Consider the following 19,117-nt stretch of genomic DNA (forward strand, 5'->3'; position numbering starts at 1 on the left):
TTCTGTGTAGCTTTATTCTGTATCTACTTCCTTCTTTGGCATGGTTAATACTTTATAACTAAATTATCCCCATTTAGAAGCGAAAAATAAGTAACTGATGAACAAAGTCTGTTTCCAATAATTTTTAATGTGATAGAAAAAGTGAATAAAAAACACGTTGGGTTTTTGGGGGTTTGTTTTTGGGTTTTGTTTTTTATTGTTGTTGTTGTTGTTGTTGGTTTTTTAAGGAGCATAAAAATAGTGAAGTTATGCTCTAAACCTGCTCAAGAATCTCCCTCTCATGGAAAGCAAACTCCATAATCAAACTGCCTTAGAAGTTCACATCAGACAAGCAACCAACGGCTCTGGTTAGCCAGCCATGCCAAGTCTTCTACTGACACCTGCCAACCTCTCGTTGCTAAAACCAAATACAAATATAACCAGAAGTCAGATGCGACCAATGCTGTAACTGACATTTTTCTCAGCAGAGGGGGACATCATCATGTCCTACCTTAGAAGGTCTGGATTCTACACTGCATGCCCAGAAATCTGGCCAACAGTGGAGTGTCTGTGCTCCTCCCCCACTTGTCTGAGGACAGTGCAGGCCGATTATCCTGACATGGGGGTACATGTCCACTGTCAGGTCTCATAAGGGCCTGGCAGCAAGAGTAACAAAAAAGACTGCAATAGAAGTTTTGAAGTTGATAGCCACATGCCAGATACTTTCTGCCCTTAAAGAGGCTTTTTTCTTCCTTTTTGCGTCAACTGTAACAAAAGAAGCAAGAATAAAATAAGCAAGTTGCTTTATGGAATACAAGGGCAATCAAAAACCACCACAAAGGCATCGCAAACAAATGCCGTTGCAAGTACAGAAGATGAAATATCTGTCAGTGGTGGAAACTGTCTCTTTAAAATGAGCTAGTGGTTTCCAGGCCCTTTTTGACTTGTCTCCTGGTGATAATCAGTCTTCCAGATGGTTTCTCATTGCCTAATGGTGTACACGAGAAAGTAAACATTTCAGATTATTGAAAAATCAAGTACCATTGCAAAACTACTCTCTTTCAGTTAAATGTTTCAGGTGAAACACTCTGAAAACATAAAACTAACAAGACTTCTCAAAGTGAAATTGAGAGCAAATAAGGGAAACATCTAGCTACATCACCCAAGAAGAGCTTTATAGGCAAACAGACCAACAGTACTCAAAAAGCACAAGCTCAGAGACATCCAAATCTCAATTACATGACAACATAAAGAGGGCTATGTACCATAAATAAAGCAGGTATACGAGTTAGAGCCAGACTACAGCACAAGATGCAGAACAGCTTCCTTAAAAATCCTCCCCATCACTCAACTTTTTCCACCCCACTAGTGAATAAATTCAAACTGACACTGGTAACAGTCAAATCAAAAAGTTAAATTGAAATGCCTTAATCTCCATCTTTATATGGATAATAAGGATTAAACGCCATTTGAAATGAGTTATCTTAACCAGATCCCTAAAAATATGTTTACATTAAAGGATCCACTTACATTTGATGTTTTATATATTCTTTGAGAAGTGCTTCATCCACAGAATACATCTGCACTCCTGTTCCATCACCATAGTAATACATCACACTAGCATTAAGCTCAGGATGAAATACTTGGTCAGTTCCTTCACCATACAGTTCTTGATAACCAACTGAATATTCAAAGTTCACTTCAAAATAAAGGAGAACATAAAAGAAAGATGACAAAAATATTAAGCCCAGCACACAAGTATAGCACGCTGCTACTTTACTGTTGGTTTGCAGCATCTGATTTTAAAAAGACTCAGGCTACGTCTTCTGAGACAATTCCTACTTCACGTGCAAACAAAAACATTATAAAACAGTTTTAAAATTTTTGGTTAGCATCTACTTCTTTGCATACTTCTAGGGTTTCCTCTGCCTCGTCCTCTTCCTCTGCCTCTACCTCTTCCTCTGCCTCTGGAGAATCCTCGAACACTGCCACCCTCACTTCTCACGCTGCACACTTCGTCGTGATCGTCTCTCTTTTCTCTATCACGACGCCAATCTGAAAAGAGAAAAAAAACCCAGTACTCGCAATCATAATTAAGCATCACAGTGACACAAAGTCCCTTGTAACAAAGTTCTCAGCTTGCGCCCAGGCAGTCCACCGACTCAACCATGCTGGCCAAAGCTGAAGGTCAGATCTGAAGCTGCCGGAGTGGATCAGTAAGGTTTGCCCAGCCATGCCTGAGATGAGTCGGGCAGAAGCTGTTAGCAATAAAGAAGAGTAAATGGGCTTGACTGGCAGGCAACCTCAAATGCTTCTGAAGCCACTGGACGCTGTGGTGCCAGTTCAGGGATCACAATACCCAATCGGCTTGGGACAGGAAGGAACGATCATGCAATTCAACTTCCCTTCCAGGCGTAATAATACAGTCTCCTCCTGTGGACAACTCCCAGTACCTAGAGAGAGCCAGGAAGAGTCGCCAGCTCTTGACAATCCTTCTCGGTGTGGGATTTCCGCAGCCACGGCTCTCTGGAGCTTCCATTTTGGTCCTAGAGGCAGCCGTCTCTACAGCTCCCCTGACACTGCCCATTTAATGGCGATCATTTATTATTCTCTGCTGGTCGTGCCCCAAACCGAGCTTTTAAGTTAAGGACCCCTTTTTGATAACACACGCACATCTAAGACAACTCGGTAAGAATCTGTGTAAGGTTTTCATGTAAGTATGTGGTCTACACATAGCAGAAGAGAGCAAGAGAGAAGTAGAAGAAGAGAGAAAAGCAAGCAGGTCCAAACCAGACCCCAGGGACCTTGGCTCCACTCACCACAAAACTTAAGGACAGGTGTAATTCTCCCTTTACTCATGAGAGAAAACGAAGCCCTCTCACACCATTTCTTTCTCTTTTCCTAACACTCTCAGAGACTTCCATCTTCAGGCACCCTTGCTTAAAGTTTCTTTAAGTTGTAATTGGATATCTTCCAGATGCCGGGGGACCTCTCTGTCAGAGGAATGCCTGGGGATACAGCACCTACTTGATCAAATTGAGAGCTGCTAGATTTAACAAAGGACTGACTAACGATATGATTTTTTTTTGTTCGTATTAGAAATCTTGGTTTACTAGCAACTGTTTTTAATGAACCCTACGACAATATAAGTGTGCTCATACATTCAAGTTCCTGTATTTTACTTTTTGTCAAATAAGACCCTGAATTTATGAGTATCATAACCTGTGTGTATCATTGGGAATTTGGACCTTAGCCTTCACACTTGCCACCCTCAACCTTAAGAGGTCCTAAACGTGTAGGAGTTACTTCAACTGTTTCCCCAAATCAGTTTTATTTTTGCACTCTGAGAGTACATGTGGCTTCAGACACACGCTACAGTCCTACGTGAAACACCTTAATGAGCTAGTGCTGATTTAAACCCGAAACAAGCTTTTTATTTAAACAGCCAATACTCCTGAAGAGCAAAATATGTTTCATGGTCCCTCACACTGAATCTGGTCTTGAATCACTTACAGCTACAAGTTTCTGGTCATTTGACCACCCTGAGAAATAACTGCTGAAGAAAGTGGTAACACTAGTGAAAATTCTCCCCTTGCTCCTGTCCGTCCCTCAGACATCCACATCAAACTTTGCACCCATGCTCCTAAAAGAACTTCATAAACAATTCCCATCTCCGTGGCAAATAAATAAACCAAAGAGTTACGCTCAGCCTAAGATTTCTGCCACCTGACAAGCTGTATTCAGGACACCGAGGACCAGAAGCAGTACAAGCTGTGGTGCAATTCTCCCTCTGTTGTTCTAGTACAACTTTTTGCATGGCCATCCTGAGAAACAGGTCAGGGAACCGAGGGAATTGGTCCAACTTAAAGGAGAAAACCAACATCAGTAGAATTGCCAAAGCAGAGTTCAAAGTGTAGGCCCACAAGCAATTGCTCTGGTAGCAACAAGCTGCGGGAATAGCAGTAGAGCAGGACAGAGCAGCCGCCTTATGAGACTCCAAACTTTCTGTATCGTAAAGCTGTGGCCCAAGACCCTGTAGGGAGCCATAAAGAGAAAAATATATGCTGCTTTGATTCAGAGCGCCAGCACACACCGTAAAGGTAGACTGTTTCCAAACTCAGTTACTCAGCAGAGCCAGTGATGGAGACATCACAACTCTGCTCAATTATTGAAAAGGTTAAAAAAAAGTAATAATTGGGCAGCAAGCATTCGAACAAAATTTTTCGATCTAAAATTTGTCAAGCTACAGTACAATTATTTATTTATTGCTGGTTATTGGCAAATATAAACACTAGGTTTTACTTAGTATAGGCAAAGTCATGTTCAACATAAACTGCCAATCAACAAAATAAATGCCTACTCATGTGGTATTATACTTTGTTTGCCACAAATAGAAAACCCCAGAGATTGAAAACTACTTACTTCTTGCCTCATTCCGTCTGTTGTTATGAGGTATTAACTTGTTTGTTTCCAGCAGAAATCTTGAGCTAGCTCGAGAGCCTGGTCTGTCTTGATTGTCTGACCTTACGTCGTCCAAGTGAAGCGGCACCCATTTCTGCTTGTTACCTTGAAAAGGTAATATATTACTCTTCATTTTAGTACTACTGGAGGTTTCAGCTCCTGAAAAGATTCTATAGCATTCTTCTTGTAGAACTAGTAACAGTCAGTTTCTAAGTTTAAAAACTGGGAGAGGCTTAACATTGAATTTGTAACCTATGACGAATAACTAAATAATGATAAATGCAGTAAACAGGAATTCCTCTGACAGGTAACCTTACCTAAGCTTTAAATATGAAATGAAGGTGAGCTGCTTCTACCAAGAATGTAAAGCTACCTAAGTGTTAAATATATACAATAAATTCATTACTATGTAGTTTCACAACTTGGATATGAAACTTAAAGGTAAAAAAATAATATATCAAGTTAACCACTAAAATGAAGATTTCAATCGCAAACCATAAATTTTCCTGAAAAATTTAGCTACAGTACTGTATTTTTACCTTGTGATATTCAGATTAAGTTCCCCTGCTGTGTATCAAAACTATAAAAACAAATAAGCTGTATTTTGCTGCAAGCTGGCTAAAATATTTAATAATAATATTTGCTGTCCTATACTTGATTGGTATTGCGGGCTTCATACCTTTGTAGCCAAGAAATATAAGGAAATACAAAAAATGTGTTATCCACACCAGGGGCGGGGCGGAGGTGGAAATAGATTGTACCTGTGGAATGCTTTGCTTTAGACTGAAAAAATTAAAAAGTAATAAAGGGTTTGTTTTTTAATATTATATATCTATATATATAGGATGATTAACAAATCTAAAATCAACTCAACAAAGGTCTCTAGGACCTGAACAAATAGCAGCAGGGAAGCAAGGGGGAAAAAAAAACCAAACCAAACAGCTGATGGCAGCTGTATCTTAAAACTCCCTCAGCTGTTTCTCCAGCCTACTCCAGTCTACTGACCAAATAATATACAGGTTTGCTTCCTAGCTTTAATGTTACAGATTGGATCAAAAGGAAATTAATAACCTGGTTTACTTTTCAAGTCATCGCTTCAAGGTATAAGCTAATAGTAAAACATGAAAATTAAAGTGTTAGTATATATAGTAACACATGTACACACATATATATATGTGAAGTTAAATTAACGTAGTGCTATCTGCTTAGGGAAACAAAGATATGAGAGACAGTAATGGTTTGCACAGCCATGCTAAAGTTTTCCAGAAATTGTCAGAGCTTCATGGACCATTAATAGGACATTAGCTGCTTTTTCCTTGGAATTCCTATTGCACTGAACAGAACACTCCAAAACCGGAGAAAGGAAGCCTGTTTTAAGCTTCCTAGCAAAAAGCAATACATCCTGTTATCACCTAGAAAATGCAAAACATCAAGGTTTCATGAAGTCACTGAATGGAATTAATGTAACTGTATCAGAAGTGACTTATTGCATTATACACAGCGCCCAGGCTGACCTTTTTTCCTCTGGTTATTAGCTGGAGCTTCATCTTCGCTAGTATTATCTCCCGGACCATCTGGCTTTGCCTCTGGGTTGTCCTTGATTCCATTATTGCTTTTCTGATCAGATTTATCCTCCTTTTCTCTTCTATTTGTTGGCTTCTTACTGTGACTTACAGCCTTACACTGCAAGAGATAGTAGTAATTATTTCTAACAGCAGCTTATAGCAAAAGGTATAAGTTTCCTTTACCTATTAAAATTACTTTATTACTACCTGCTCTCAACCTCTTCAGTATGGTAAGTTTTAAAAACTGTGTTGTTTCGTAAAATACTCACTTAAAATATTTCTATATTCTGCTAACTCGGTGAGAGTATAAAAAGAATTTTTAGACTAGAAGATTTTGAAGTTCCTTAACTGGCTATGTAGAATTGTGGAGCACACAACAGTCGTGTTCCAATGCCTCAGAACTGAAATTTATTTTACAGAAAAGAAAGAAATATTACTCACCAGTACCTAATGTTCAGGCTGATTATCTTTAAAAAGCTGCGCTTACAGAATATTGAATGTAAATCGGAAATTCCCATGATGCTGAACAATCTCAACAGCATGCCAAACACTGATGTAAACTGTAAGGAGCCCTAGGTCTTAACTCTGACAATTCTGTTCCACTAAATCAGAACACGAACCAAAGATCAGAGGATGTGGAGGTGTATGATTACAGATTTATTTTTTCCCCATATTAAAATACAGCATTTACTGGGAACTGCGTCCCTCTGAGTACTGCCAGCATCCTGCAGATCATCACTTCTTGGAAATCCCACAGAATGATAGGTTTCAAAGAAGGCAAAACGAACAGCATTTTAGCAAACAGTATAAAGTTTCATTTTTCCCTGGTATCAATACAGGCTGGGGGATGAAGGGACTGCGAGCAGCCCTGTGGAAAAGGACTTGGGGGTACTGGTGGATGAAAAGCTGGACATGAGCCAGCAACGTGCTCTCACAGCCCAGAAAACGAACCATATCCTTGGCTGCATCACAAGAAGCGTGACCAGCAGGTCGAGGGAGATTATTCTGCCCCTCTGTTCTGCTCTGGTGAGACCCCCCCATCCCAGAGCACCGCGTCCAGCTCCGGAGCCCTCAGCACAGGAGAGATGTGGGCCTGTTGGAGCAGGTCCATGGGATGGCCGCAGAAATGAACAGAGGGCTGGAGCACCTCTCCTATGAGGAACGGCTGAGAGAGCTGGGGTTGTTCAGCCTGGAGAAGAGAAGGCTCTGGGGAGACCCCATTGCAGCCTTTCAGTACCTAAAGGGGGCTTATAAGAAAGATGGGGAGAGACTTTTTAATAGGGCTTGTTGTGGTAGGACAAGGGGCAATGGTTTTAAACTAAAAGAGGAGAGACTCAGACTAGATATACGGAAGAAATTTTTCACGATGAGGGTGATGAAACACTGGCAGAGGTTGCCCAGAGAGGTAGCAGATGCCCCATGCCTGGGAACATATAAGGCCAGGTTGGACGGGGCTCTGAGCAACCTGATCTAGTTGAAGATGTCCCTGCTCACTGCAGGGGGGCTGGACTAGACGGCCTTTCACAGTCCCTTCCAACCCAAATAATTCTGTGATCGGATACAATATCTACCTGCAAAATTAAGCTTTACAGACATTTCTGCCAAACAGAAAGAGTACTCCTACGTTGTGGAGATAGCTTTGAGCCAGGAGTATGTACAGTAGATCCTGCAGTACCACGCCATAATTAATTTGAACGCAAAGCCTTCCCCTAGACAAATAATTGAGACTAAATACAAACTAAATGTTATGTACTTTAACAGACGTTACATGAATGTGTACTAAAATTCTCAGATATTTAATTCAGCAAAAGGTTAACTATTATCTACATAATACAAGTTAAACCATCTGGTAAAACAAAAAAAGTATTTTAAAAAATACTCTTAAAGCACACCGTTTCACACAGAAAATGTCAAATGTGTATATTCCTATGAAACACCACACATGCATCTCTCTCAGCCACTCTGACTAGTACTGTACAGACACCATTACTCATAGCAAAATTTGATAATAACCAAGTAGATGATAAAGATCTGAAGTACTAAAGAGAATGCAAAAGATATGGGTGCATATTTTCTTAAGTCACCTACACCTCGATGGGACATATGCCCACACCGAAGTATTCTACCTGGTATCTGAACAACTGAACGAGCATTACTTTACGGGCATATAATCAATTCAGGTTTTAAAGACTCTTCTAGCAATCTCCAGGATTTTCTTTGAGATCCTGTAGAACAAGATACTAGAGGAGGCAAATTCGACCTAGCAGCAAACGTAAAGTTGTGTCAAATCTACAGACATCTGTAATTTTCACCTGCAACGCTAAAAGCCTAGTTAGATACCTGAAAACGTTCTGCTGCCAACATAAATAACGAAGTTATGACAATCAGCTGGGGGAGAAGGGAACATGTTAGAAACTGAGCCCACAGGACAAATTATTCATGCCCAACTACTTTAAGATACTCTTTTTCAGCTTCCATTTGGGCACCTTCCATTATACAATGCACACTGTTGAACCCAAACCTTCTGGTTTCCCTCACCAAGAAAGCAGTAAAAGCATCGCAGGGTGCTGCAGAACTAGAGTGAAATGGCACCTCATAGCTTGCAATAATCTGTGCTCTAGTCTTGTTTTAAATAACACAAGATGCAAGATATATTACGCGCTTATGACTCAAGATAAAGTGAAAGGAAGATAATTTGACAGAACAGATGTTACTAAAGATCCAGCAAGGGGAATATCTATCAGGTCAAGGATAACTAAGTCATCCGAAGACAGCCTGCACAAAGCATTCTGAGCCACAAGGGAGGGCAGCAGGTTCACAACCCCAAAGGCCTCATCTGTGCACAAACCTCCCAACGAGTAGCAAAGGGAAAAACAAGTTTTAAAACAGTGGAGTAAACATTTTTTTACCTATAGGTCCATGGCACACCGCTAATGGAGTGTATGTATCTGGGCTTACAAAGGGTTCAAAAATTCCAGTACCAGCACAGACAGTTAAGCATAGACCAGTACCCTGAATTATTAACGGAATTTCTGCTGCAACCCTGTAACACCCAAAGCACATGCTGGGGGGAATGGTATTAAACAGAGAAGTCAATATGTTGGTTTTTTTAAAAAATAACACTGAAATTAACAATGGATACTTACTTCATTGTTTGCTATTTCACTTGGTGTTGGCCAGTTTGTGATATCACCAAAATCACCAGCCTGCAAAGACGACAAACAGTTTATACAACTTCCCAGATTTGATCCTTTTTAATATATAGAAGATGTCAGTCATGACTCAAGTGGCCAGACTACCCCTTTGAGCAGAGTTGTTAGGAACAGCAATTTTTTAAAAACTGAGAAATACAACAGTAAACAAACACACAACTTTTGAAAACAGAGTATGATCAACTGTAGAAACAACTATTCATTATAGTTACATCCAAATCCAGGTCCAACACACCTTAGCTTGTAATTAGTATAACTGTCTAAAGAATGCCTTCATGAAGAATATTTTAAGTGAGCACAGCCTAAAAGAAGACAGCAAGCAAGCAAGATTTTCTACATTCTATTATAAAACAAACTAAAAGGGCTTATGACATTTGAGCACACATAAAACAATTGTCAGATTAAATGTTGTCTTACAACCAGTCACCTATGTGATTTAAAGATATCTACTGCTTAAAAGTCTCAGCTTTTGGAAGACCTTTGAGCACAGGTATTATTCAACCTAAAGAACGGCGGCTGTACAAAATTGTAGAAAATTTTTCAGTGAAAGGATTCAGTGTCTCTTGCTGTCATAATGATAATTTTATGACAGCACATAAAACGCACACACCACATAATATGCAAGAAGGATTTCCAAAACCTATCTAGCATATCTTGTGCTCAAGTAATGTTCTTTCTTTGCAGAACCCTCACATCTTCATACAATCCCATTACTTGCTTGAACAGCAGTGGCTTTTCCTTATCCCTCATACATACACCACTTAAGCATCCCTCCTAATTTTAATTTCCCTTCCTTTTCCGCTTTCCTGCCTTCAAAATTAACCATTACCAAGGCAGGACATAACACTTCTGGTTGTAACTTAAAAATACCTTGCTATCTTTTTATTTCAGTAATATCAGCTGTTTATCATAGTGACAATTTACAGCCAGAAATTCTCCTTTGAAATTATTTCATTTTCCTAGCATATTATCAGCCAAGCTAAATGCCAGTTTAGATTAACAGGTTACATGTACTGGGACTTCAAACACAATCAGTCCAGTAACTCACTGCTAAATGTCCTTCTGGCAAATACAAACCTTGCTGCATTTCCTTGTCCTGGGTTTTGCTGCTTTTATAACTTTAGCAGAATTTTGTAGTTCTGAAAAGAGAGAAAAATATTTTCAGGTGAAGAATTAGACTGCACTTCATAAGAGTAAGGTACACTTTAACAACTCTGTTTAACTATCATACTACACCAAAGGTTTTTTGAGGCCTTGGTATTATAAGTCAACCAACATGTCCATAAACTAACTAATACTACAAGACATTGAAAAACCCATGTTCATAGTAAGTGTAAATAATCTTGAAAACCACATGTACAGCATACTGTATAATGCAGTATTTAAGCTATTACTCAGCATAAGGCCAAGACTATCTCAAAAACCCCTGGTATTTTAACCTAAGAAGCAGCAAAGAAAATGAGCCCCTGAAACACATTTTAGAAGTCACCCTATTAGAAACTATATTTTAAGACAGAATTATTTTCCGAAATCTGTCATTACGCAAGCATGAAAAAAAAAAAGCAAACCCAGAAGCAATTACATATTCACAAATTCCTAGTAATTTCTTTTTATAAGCAGTTATTCAAATGCCAAATAAAATTCAGGCATATTGCTCATAATGAAGCCAAAGCAATGAAGAAAAAAAAAAGGGGGGGGGGAAGAGAAAATTACTATCACTACTACATTAAGACTAATAAATTTTAATGCCCAAATTCCACAATGGATATCTTAATGACAAATACAAGCATTTGCAACGAAGCTGACACTCAGACATTTTCAGAACCATCCTGAGTCAAGACCAAAACTTTATAATAAACGATCTCATCTGATCTCCTGAGCAACAGTCCATTATACCATTATATTTCTACCACTAATATCTGCCAGGAATTAATACAATGCTTGGAAATAACTCTCTCTCTCTCCCTCATATATGGCAACATTATTGGGCCTAATGATCTAGGATCAATAACCCACATTGAAAAAAAAAAAAAAAAATTTGTTTAAACTTACTGTGTCTTTTAATACATGTGCAATTACCCTTCTGTGTATGAGCCTGATTTGCTTATTCTGTGCAATTTTTCCCTACTCATCTCAGTTGTGTTCTACTTTTTGCACTGGCAATACAGGGGGAAAAACCCCACTAGTAACCAGGCAATTTTTCTTTGAGATTAGAATAGAGACAGAGGAAACCAGCTCTTAACCTCTCCTGCTAAGCCCTGGTTCTGTTCTGCCGATCCATATTTTCCCATAAAGAAGTGGTCACCACCTTTCCTCAACACTTCTTATTCAGTATTTTATTGCAAGACAAGCCTGAAGCATTGAACATGCCTGAAATCACTGGATTACTATTGTGTACAGGGATAACATCACCTCCTCAACCCTTATCACTTTCACATCCAGTGACTAATCTTCCTTATCGCAGCTTCACACTGGGAACCCCACCCTCGTGCCCCAGTGACTCCGAAGCCCTCTTGCTTTCTGCTTTCTGGAATATACCGCCAACATCAGAAGCATAAACTAATGTGCACTCCATGTTCCTCTGTAAATTACATTAATACTGCTATATACAACTTGCCCATCCCACAGCGAATCCCCATCAGCCTTTGACTTCTGCCACACCGTTTACCAGCAGGTTTGGGGTTTTTTTCCCCCCTCTCCCACAGACTGGCTTTTTATAACAAAGACAAAACACACCTGCCCCTGCCCCCCCCCCCCCAACTGCCTCTTTCTTCTTACTCAGCCTCAATTAACTTCATAGACTTCAGAAACTTTCATTTTCTGCCTTCCGCTTTCAGAAACATGCAGCGCCTGTGTAATCCTAATTTTTCCTTGTCATCCAGTAGTAAACTAATTGCCCTTTTCAAAACAAGACAAACAGCTGTTGGGGTGGAGCAGCAAACAAATTTGTAATTTTCTCCTACAGAACTGCCAATTATCCATAAAGGTAAAGTGACCGGCCATAGCATTTGTCCTCCAGTAGTCTGTAAACACACGTCTCTTTAGCTTGTTCAATCACCTTAACGAAGCTCTTTTTCCATCTCACAGCACTTTTACTTAAATTGCTGCTGAAGGACTGCTCTGCCAGGACTTCTGTGTGTCACCAGGGTGTAGCAAGGAATTAAAAAATAAAAGCCTCAGTGTCGCTGCACTATCTTAGTCATGGGATATTATTCCAGGCGGCAGGAGAGACTATCTAAGTCAAGCAGAATGAGACCCAACTCGTTTTAAGGAATCTCTCTTATCCGTATGTAGCAATCCAAGAGTTGGAAGATGCATTTGCACAGTAAACAAGAAGAAAATTAGTATTAGGCAACACACCACCTAGTTGATGATGCCCTTTCTGAACTAAAAGGCTCGAGATCTCACTGCACACCATACTTCCCTACCCTCCACCGAGTTTCTTGTCCTCCCAGAAGAGCCATGCTCAAAACCAAATTTAACTGATCTTTCCTAACTGGCTTGCTGGGGCTTATCATGTGGGAGCCGGATTTCAGCGAGAAGCATTGAAAACTGTGATAAAGGGGAAGGAAAAAAAAAAAAACCAACAAAACAAAACAGAAGAGGATGGAAGAGTAAAAAACCAAAACATCAGATCACTGGTTTTACCCAGGTCACATTTGTTACATTGTTATGAAGAGGGCTAAAGCCACTGTTCAGGCAAAAATCTCTATGCTTAACATTACTCCAATGTTTGGTTTCAACATCACATAACAGTGCTGAATACCCAGAAACAGCATCTTTAGTACACTGCTCCAGCAGAACCCAACAAGCCTTTGCAACTAAACTATTTCACTTAGTAATTCCAACCTGACTGTATTAAAATATTTGTTCAGTCATGTGCTACAAGGTAACCTGCTCAGTGACAGCATGCTGCCTTGATAAAAATTCTGTTATCTTCAGTTACTTCACCTGCTGTGTTTCAGCTGAGTTGGGGGTGGGGAAAAAAGTAAAATCAAGGATGAGCAAGTTTAATCGCCAATTACCATCTTTCAATCACTGAACTCCATCTAAAAAAGATGTCATTCATCCACAGGAAAACAGAAATCAGCCTTCAAAGCCATTTTTATTATAGTTCTCCCGAGCCTCTTAACACACCACATCCTAACGTGAGATCTTTTCTGCAGAAAGACATAGATGTGCAACCACGCCAGCTGCAGTTATGTCAAGACACATGGGATGACAGTTCTGGAAAACGAAAGATGAATTCTGGAACCACCAAAACAGCAGCAGAATCTTCTGGGCCAACAGCAACAGAAAAGGAAAAGCAGGCTGGATGCTGTGCAGAGACAAGAGAAGCAAAGTTTGTACATAAAGATGTATCACCAAAGTACCACCGACTGCAAGACAAATTAAATTTACTGTGGTAGTACTTCAGAATGGAAGGTTTGAAGTTCTGCAAATAATTAGTCAGCAAGTAATTTCTTCTGCTAGAAGGGGAGGGATGATTTGCAAGTTTCTTCTGAAAGAGTCTATTAACAAAAGGTGGAACACGTTCTAATTTTGATACAAACACGGTTTATGCTGTCAGGATTTCTAGACAATATTCAAGCGTTATTTTTACTCTGACTGCATGTGTATTTCCTTCAGTGAAGGAACAACATCGCATATACACCAGAAGTGCTTCAGGAGGTGGCTGAAATCACCCAGCGGAACAACTCTTCAAAACTTGAGTGGAACACGTTTGTTGAACTTGTACACGATTTTCGTTTCAATGCTTAGTTTGAAACTTCACAGTATAACCCGTTTTTAAAGAAGGTAAGCTATACTTAAAACCAGTGTTTTAACATGTTTACATGAAAGCCTTGCAAATCTGACAAACCAATCCCTTAGAGTATATCATAATTTAAATCTAGAGCGTGGATTTAGATCCAAGAGTCTGGGAAATAAAAAAAAAAAAAAAAACAACAAAACCCCAGTAATTATGCTAACATCCTTTCCTACAATAGTTCTAGTATTTTATAGCAAAGCTGCGTTTAGATTGACCTTCTTCACGCTATTTGAACAACTAAACAATGCAGCAAGTTATGACACCAGCATCCTTCCATCTAGTGACATTCAAAACCCATCAGTTTTTCAATACAACAAGAAACAGGGGGAAAAAAACCCAATATATGATAGATTAATAAATAATAATTATATTATTTCTTTTCCTTGCATTTTATTTCTCATCACACTTTTTTCTTAGCTTCTGCATAGGAAGCTGCAACCTGTGACTCAATTTCTACAAAAGCTTTTATGGTCTAAAGGGAGCACGTGCTAGAGCACAGCAAGCCAACACTGTGTCTCGGACTGTAGGCAGCAGGATGGATTTCTCTCTCATTACAGGTCTCCAGCTTAGAAACAAAGCAAAACAAACAAACAAGCTACCGTACAAAATTACATATGCTGTTATACCCGACTAAAATACAGGCAGCAGGTTTGCAAAGATAATGTTTTTAATCCCTTCAGGGCTGGAGTAATCGTCAATGTCATACCTTCGGATAATTCTTAAAATGATTTTTAAAAGCTGCTATTAAAACACTGAGTGAATTCATAAGAGCTAACGATAACGCCTGCCTTAAATACACCAAAAAGTCTTGACAATCCGATCATTTACCAATTTACTAGTCAAAAGCTCACTACTCCTAGTAACACAGTATACCTTTACTAAACTGTGCTTTTACAACTCGTTTTGCCCACAGACTAAAGCAAATTAATTTACACAAGAGCACCAGAGTGAACTGGTTCTGCTACCAAAAATATCAACCCGATAAAAAGTGTTCTTCCATACCCAGAAATAAACACAACAAAGACAGACAAACCGAGCACAGCATAGAAGACTGAAGCGTGCAGTTATTTTAATTAACTGCATCATTCAAGCATACTAGGATGCAAACCCACTTCAACCACTTAAGCAGCACAGGTATTTCATTTCATTGAATACTTTCATAAATTTCACGAACAATTTTAGAATAATTAGCTAATGAATCATTAGAGACCCACACCTGCTATACGAAAGGCTAGAGAACTTGTCATTCAGATTCCCTTTTGCAACCTTACAAAAAGGGCAGTACTTTAGGTTTCATCAAACGAAGAGGTGAGAGAACTCTTGTAATAAAATTAATTCAACAACTCCATCCTGGGAAAATTATTTATACGGAGGAAGGGTAACTAGCTGCTTCTGCGAGAGCCCTGCTCTGAGTAGCAGCTGGGGAAAAACAAGACTCAGAGGGGAAAGACAAGGAACACAGGACCAACACTGGGCTGTTCCGCCGCTTCCATACACCTTGTTGGCTCAATTTAAGAAAAGCTTATCTTGTTACCTCGTGAAAAATTATCTAGAAGATTATACAGGACTTCTTCCTTGCAGCTGTTCCTCTCCTCTTACACAGCTTCATCCTGAAGAACCGAAGATTTACTGCAATATATTGCCTGGGCACTACAAGTGAAGGCAAGGGGAGGAAGACCCATCGCAGAAGTTACCTTTCATCATTTGACAGCCTATGCTAAAGCTAATTCCTTGTACTCACAATCCACAATCACCAGGATTAGTCAGAAGCCTATTAATTTCACTAGCAGTTTTATACTGCTATGAGTCTTTCTCCCATGAGTTAAATGCAGATCAGGATGTAAAAGTAGCTGTATAATTCTGAAATTACTGTGCTTAAAAGAGAAGCTTAATAGAAGGCTTTAGTCAGAAACACTGAACTGTATTAAGAAACATACCGTGAAAAATCCAAACATATTTACATTAGGTGTTTGGTTTACTATAGCATGATTAAAACTTACTAACATATTTGAGACCAATATATATAAAAAAAAAAAAAAAAAAGACCATAGTAGCATCACTTCAACCGAATTCTTTTGCCAAGGATTTTAAGCCTTTTGCATTACTTTTTTTCTTTCTAGTGTCAGGTGACGTTAACAGTTTCTTTCAGCAACAAGAGTCAGATTTGCCTCTGTTACAAACGAACACCACACCACATTGAAAGTCAAAAGATGACAGACTGGGGTCAATTTTCTCAAGTGCGTAACTATCACTGAACATACCACGCGTGCATGTCTCAGGAAACTTTCAACAAATTAAGCCAGGATCAACAAGTTGAACAGGATTCAGTCGCTACTTTGATGTGAAATTCTTTTACATTTTATTATCCTCCTGACGGATAGTTTTACATTCCATCCCAGTAGTATTTCTGCTCATCTAATTATTTCACATGACTAATTACCATACTACTACATTCATAAGGGCCTAGTGTGGCTGATTTTGCTTTGCCAACATGCAATTAGTAACTTCAAAATACATCCCTCGTTGCAGATGGAGGCACATGGCAATTCCTTCCTTCAAACAGCCAAGAAAGATCAGCTGCTTTGCCTTTTACAGGGGAAAGAGCAGTGGCTCCTTCACCGTGCTTTCGGCAGTGGCCAAACCAAAACACACACCCTGGCACGTGTTCTTCACCAATGCCATTCACCAGCAACAGCAACTCCCATCTTTGCTCAATTATACACTTGCCACTGAAAAAGCTGTTCCAGTGCAAGTACTCAGTTTAACATTAAACCTGATAACGCTAAGCGCAACTTTCCCGCGGAAGAAAAATACAAAGTTCTCTGAAATCATCAAATTAAGCATGTAACGTGCACAGCGTATGAACTCACTGCCTCCTTTCCCCTCCTTCCTTCTACAACTATTTGTGTGTTTTACCTGAAGTGGAAAAGTAAACTTTAAAAAAGGTGAAGCACGAGGTGCTAATAAAACAAAAGCAGCTTTCCCAGTGCTTCGGACCTACCATTATTCTTACGACTGCCACGGCGAGGCAAGTGAGTGACAAGTTCTCTTTCATGCATGGACAAGACCACAGGCTGCTGCCCAGCAAGCCAGGTTCCAGAAGCTATGCATAAACAGGTATTTATGAGTGTGTCAGGACACGCAAACAAAACAGTCGAGACGATAAAGAGGGCTCCACATGTTGCCAAAAGGTTTGATCTTTGGCTAAGTAAAGACTTTGTGGTCTGGGGAACTCTTCCGCTTGCGTGACCTGTCTACTTGAAGCTATAAATTACAGATTTCTCTTTGTGACGGAAGCACGTATTTAATTCAAGGATAAAAGTGACCGTGAGATCACAGAAAGGTTTGCCAGGTGCCTGGGGAGCAAGCGCCGCGATTGAAACTCTCGGGAAGCGCAGGTTGAAATACGTATTCTGAGGCCAGCGGTTTGCTCCCTGCCGAGAACAACGCTCCCAGAAGCTGTGAACTTCTAGGAACTCTTTGCTAGCCCAAGCATAAGGCCTGGCAGTGTCAGGCCACCTCTTTTTTGTAAAGCCACTTGCCCCTCCAGTCGGCACGGAGCCCGTAAAGTAGCTTCATCTGGCGCGCAGGGATTAAAGGCCCGAGCGTTACACCAGGGCTGCTCTGCCCTCCGGGTTCAGGCTGCTCATGCGGGAAGCGATGGAGCAGGGCAAGCCGACCGCTTTTGTTAACATTTAAAGCCTCCGCAACCCAAGTCTTCCAGAAAGCCAAACCAAGTAACGGATCGTCCAGAAAGGGCCCAACTCTGTAATTAGGGAAAAAAACCCCGGCAGACCGGCGGTAAGGCCAACGGGGCTTAGCCACGTTTCTAAAGAAAAAGCGAAACGAGTCGCTTGCGAGCCCTGCGAGCCGGTGCCCGAGCCCGGCGGAGCCCATTTGCAACGGCCGGGAGCTGCTGCCGGCGCGGCCGCTGCCCCCGCCAGCCCCGGGCCGTCCCGCTCGGCCCTCCCCGCCCCGCGCCGGGCCCCGCGGCCGCCGGACCCCCGCCCCCGCCCCGCTTCCCTCCTCTGCCCATGTATGTCACAAGGCAGCGCGGCCCCGCCGGGCTGCCCCGCACCCGCGCCGCGCCGAGCGGCGACAAACACGCGCGACTCGCTCCCAAAAGACCCCACGACACCACGCGCCGAGCCCCACGCCGAGGAAGCCGCACACGCCGCCCCCCCCCCCTCCCGCTCCCCGGCCCGGCCCGGCCGCCGCACCTGGGTCCTGCGGGACGAGCTGCCCGCCCGCCGCGGGCGGTGAGGGGCTGTCCCGCGCCGCCCTGCGCCTCGTCCACGGGTTCTCCTTGGGCGGCGGGGCTTCCACCGCCGGCCGCCGCCGGCCGCCCTCCTCCGCGGCCTCCTCCCCGCCGGGCCAGCCGGGCTCGGGCCGCCGGGCTTCTTCCGACTCCGCGGGCCGGCCGGCCGCCGGGCCGCCGCCCTCAGCGCCCCAGCCCCGCCGCTCGGCGGGCGCCGCCGACACCTGCGCCGCGGACATGCCCTGCCGCCCGCCGCGAGGGGCCGCCAGCCGGGGCGGCCGCAGGGAAGCCGAGGCGGGGGGCCCGCTCCTCCCCCCGCCGCCCCGCCCCGCCCCGCCGGCCGGGGCTGCGGGAGATCCCCTGTCAGCCCCCCCCGGCCGGGCCGCGGCGCCGCTCGCTGCCCTCCGCGTCCCTTCCGCCGCTCGGGGGCCGGACGCCTCCCGCCGCTGCCGCGAGGGCAGGCGCGGGGCAGAGCGACCCGGGGCCGCTGCGCAGGGACGGGCGGGCGCTGCCGGCCCCGCTGCGCGCCGGCCCGCGTGGAGGGGGTGCGCGGGCGGCGGCCGCCGTAGCAGCGAGGCGCGGGGCGGGGCCTGGGGGCACTCCCCTGCGTTATGACCTCACGGCGGCCGCGCTCCAGCACGGCGGCGCGAGCCTCCCCCACCCCCCCCCGCGGAAGCGGCGGGACGGCCCCGCTGTCCCCGGGCGACGGCGCCACGAGCGCCCGCGTCGGTAAGGCGGCGAGCGCAGCCCGGGGCATGTCCCTGCGCGCAACGCTCCGTCACTCGCTTCGGCTGTTCGCCGCACCTTCGTCAGCGGCCGTGCCCCGTCCCGA

General features: G+C 42.8%; 1 protein-coding gene across 10 annotated transcripts in view; it reads right to left on the reverse strand.

The window, feature by feature from the left end:
• LARP1B (La ribonucleoprotein 1B) overlaps positions 1-18,701 on the reverse strand; it is a 32,486-nt gene extending 13,785 nt beyond the window's left edge. For 3 of the 10 annotated variants that reach the window (XR_008819386.1, XR_008819379.1, XM_056324244.1), the window contains exons 1-7: positions 18,248-18,701; positions 10,295-10,356; positions 9,152-9,211; positions 5,955-6,123; positions 4,402-4,545; positions 1,891-2,034; positions 1,510-1,678 (exon numbers count right to left, since the gene is read on the reverse strand). Coding sequence is in view for 8 of the 10 variants with exons in the window: in XM_056324244.1 (XP_056180219.1) it covers positions 1,510-1,678; positions 1,891-2,034; positions 4,402-4,545; positions 5,955-6,123; positions 9,152-9,211; positions 10,295-10,356; positions 18,248-18,524 (1,025 nt within the window). In the remaining 2 variants the exon portion in view is untranslated. Of the gene's footprint in view, positions 1-1,509; positions 1,679-1,890; positions 2,035-4,401; positions 4,546-5,954; positions 6,124-9,151; positions 9,212-10,294; positions 10,357-12,213; positions 12,236-12,577; positions 12,657-17,028; positions 17,122-18,247 lie in introns of those variants that run through there. The other 7 variants (XM_056324189.1, XM_056324198.1, XM_056324168.1 and 4 more) reach the window with 7 other exon arrangements.
• Between the last annotated feature and the right edge of the window lie 416 nt (positions 18,702-19,117).

The sequence above is a fragment of the Falco biarmicus genome, chromosome 1, assembly GCF_023638135.1.
Source record: "Falco biarmicus isolate bFalBia1 chromosome 1, bFalBia1.pri, whole genome shotgun sequence".
NCBI classification, from domain to species: Eukaryota; Metazoa; Chordata; class Aves; order Falconiformes; family Falconidae; genus Falco; species Falco biarmicus.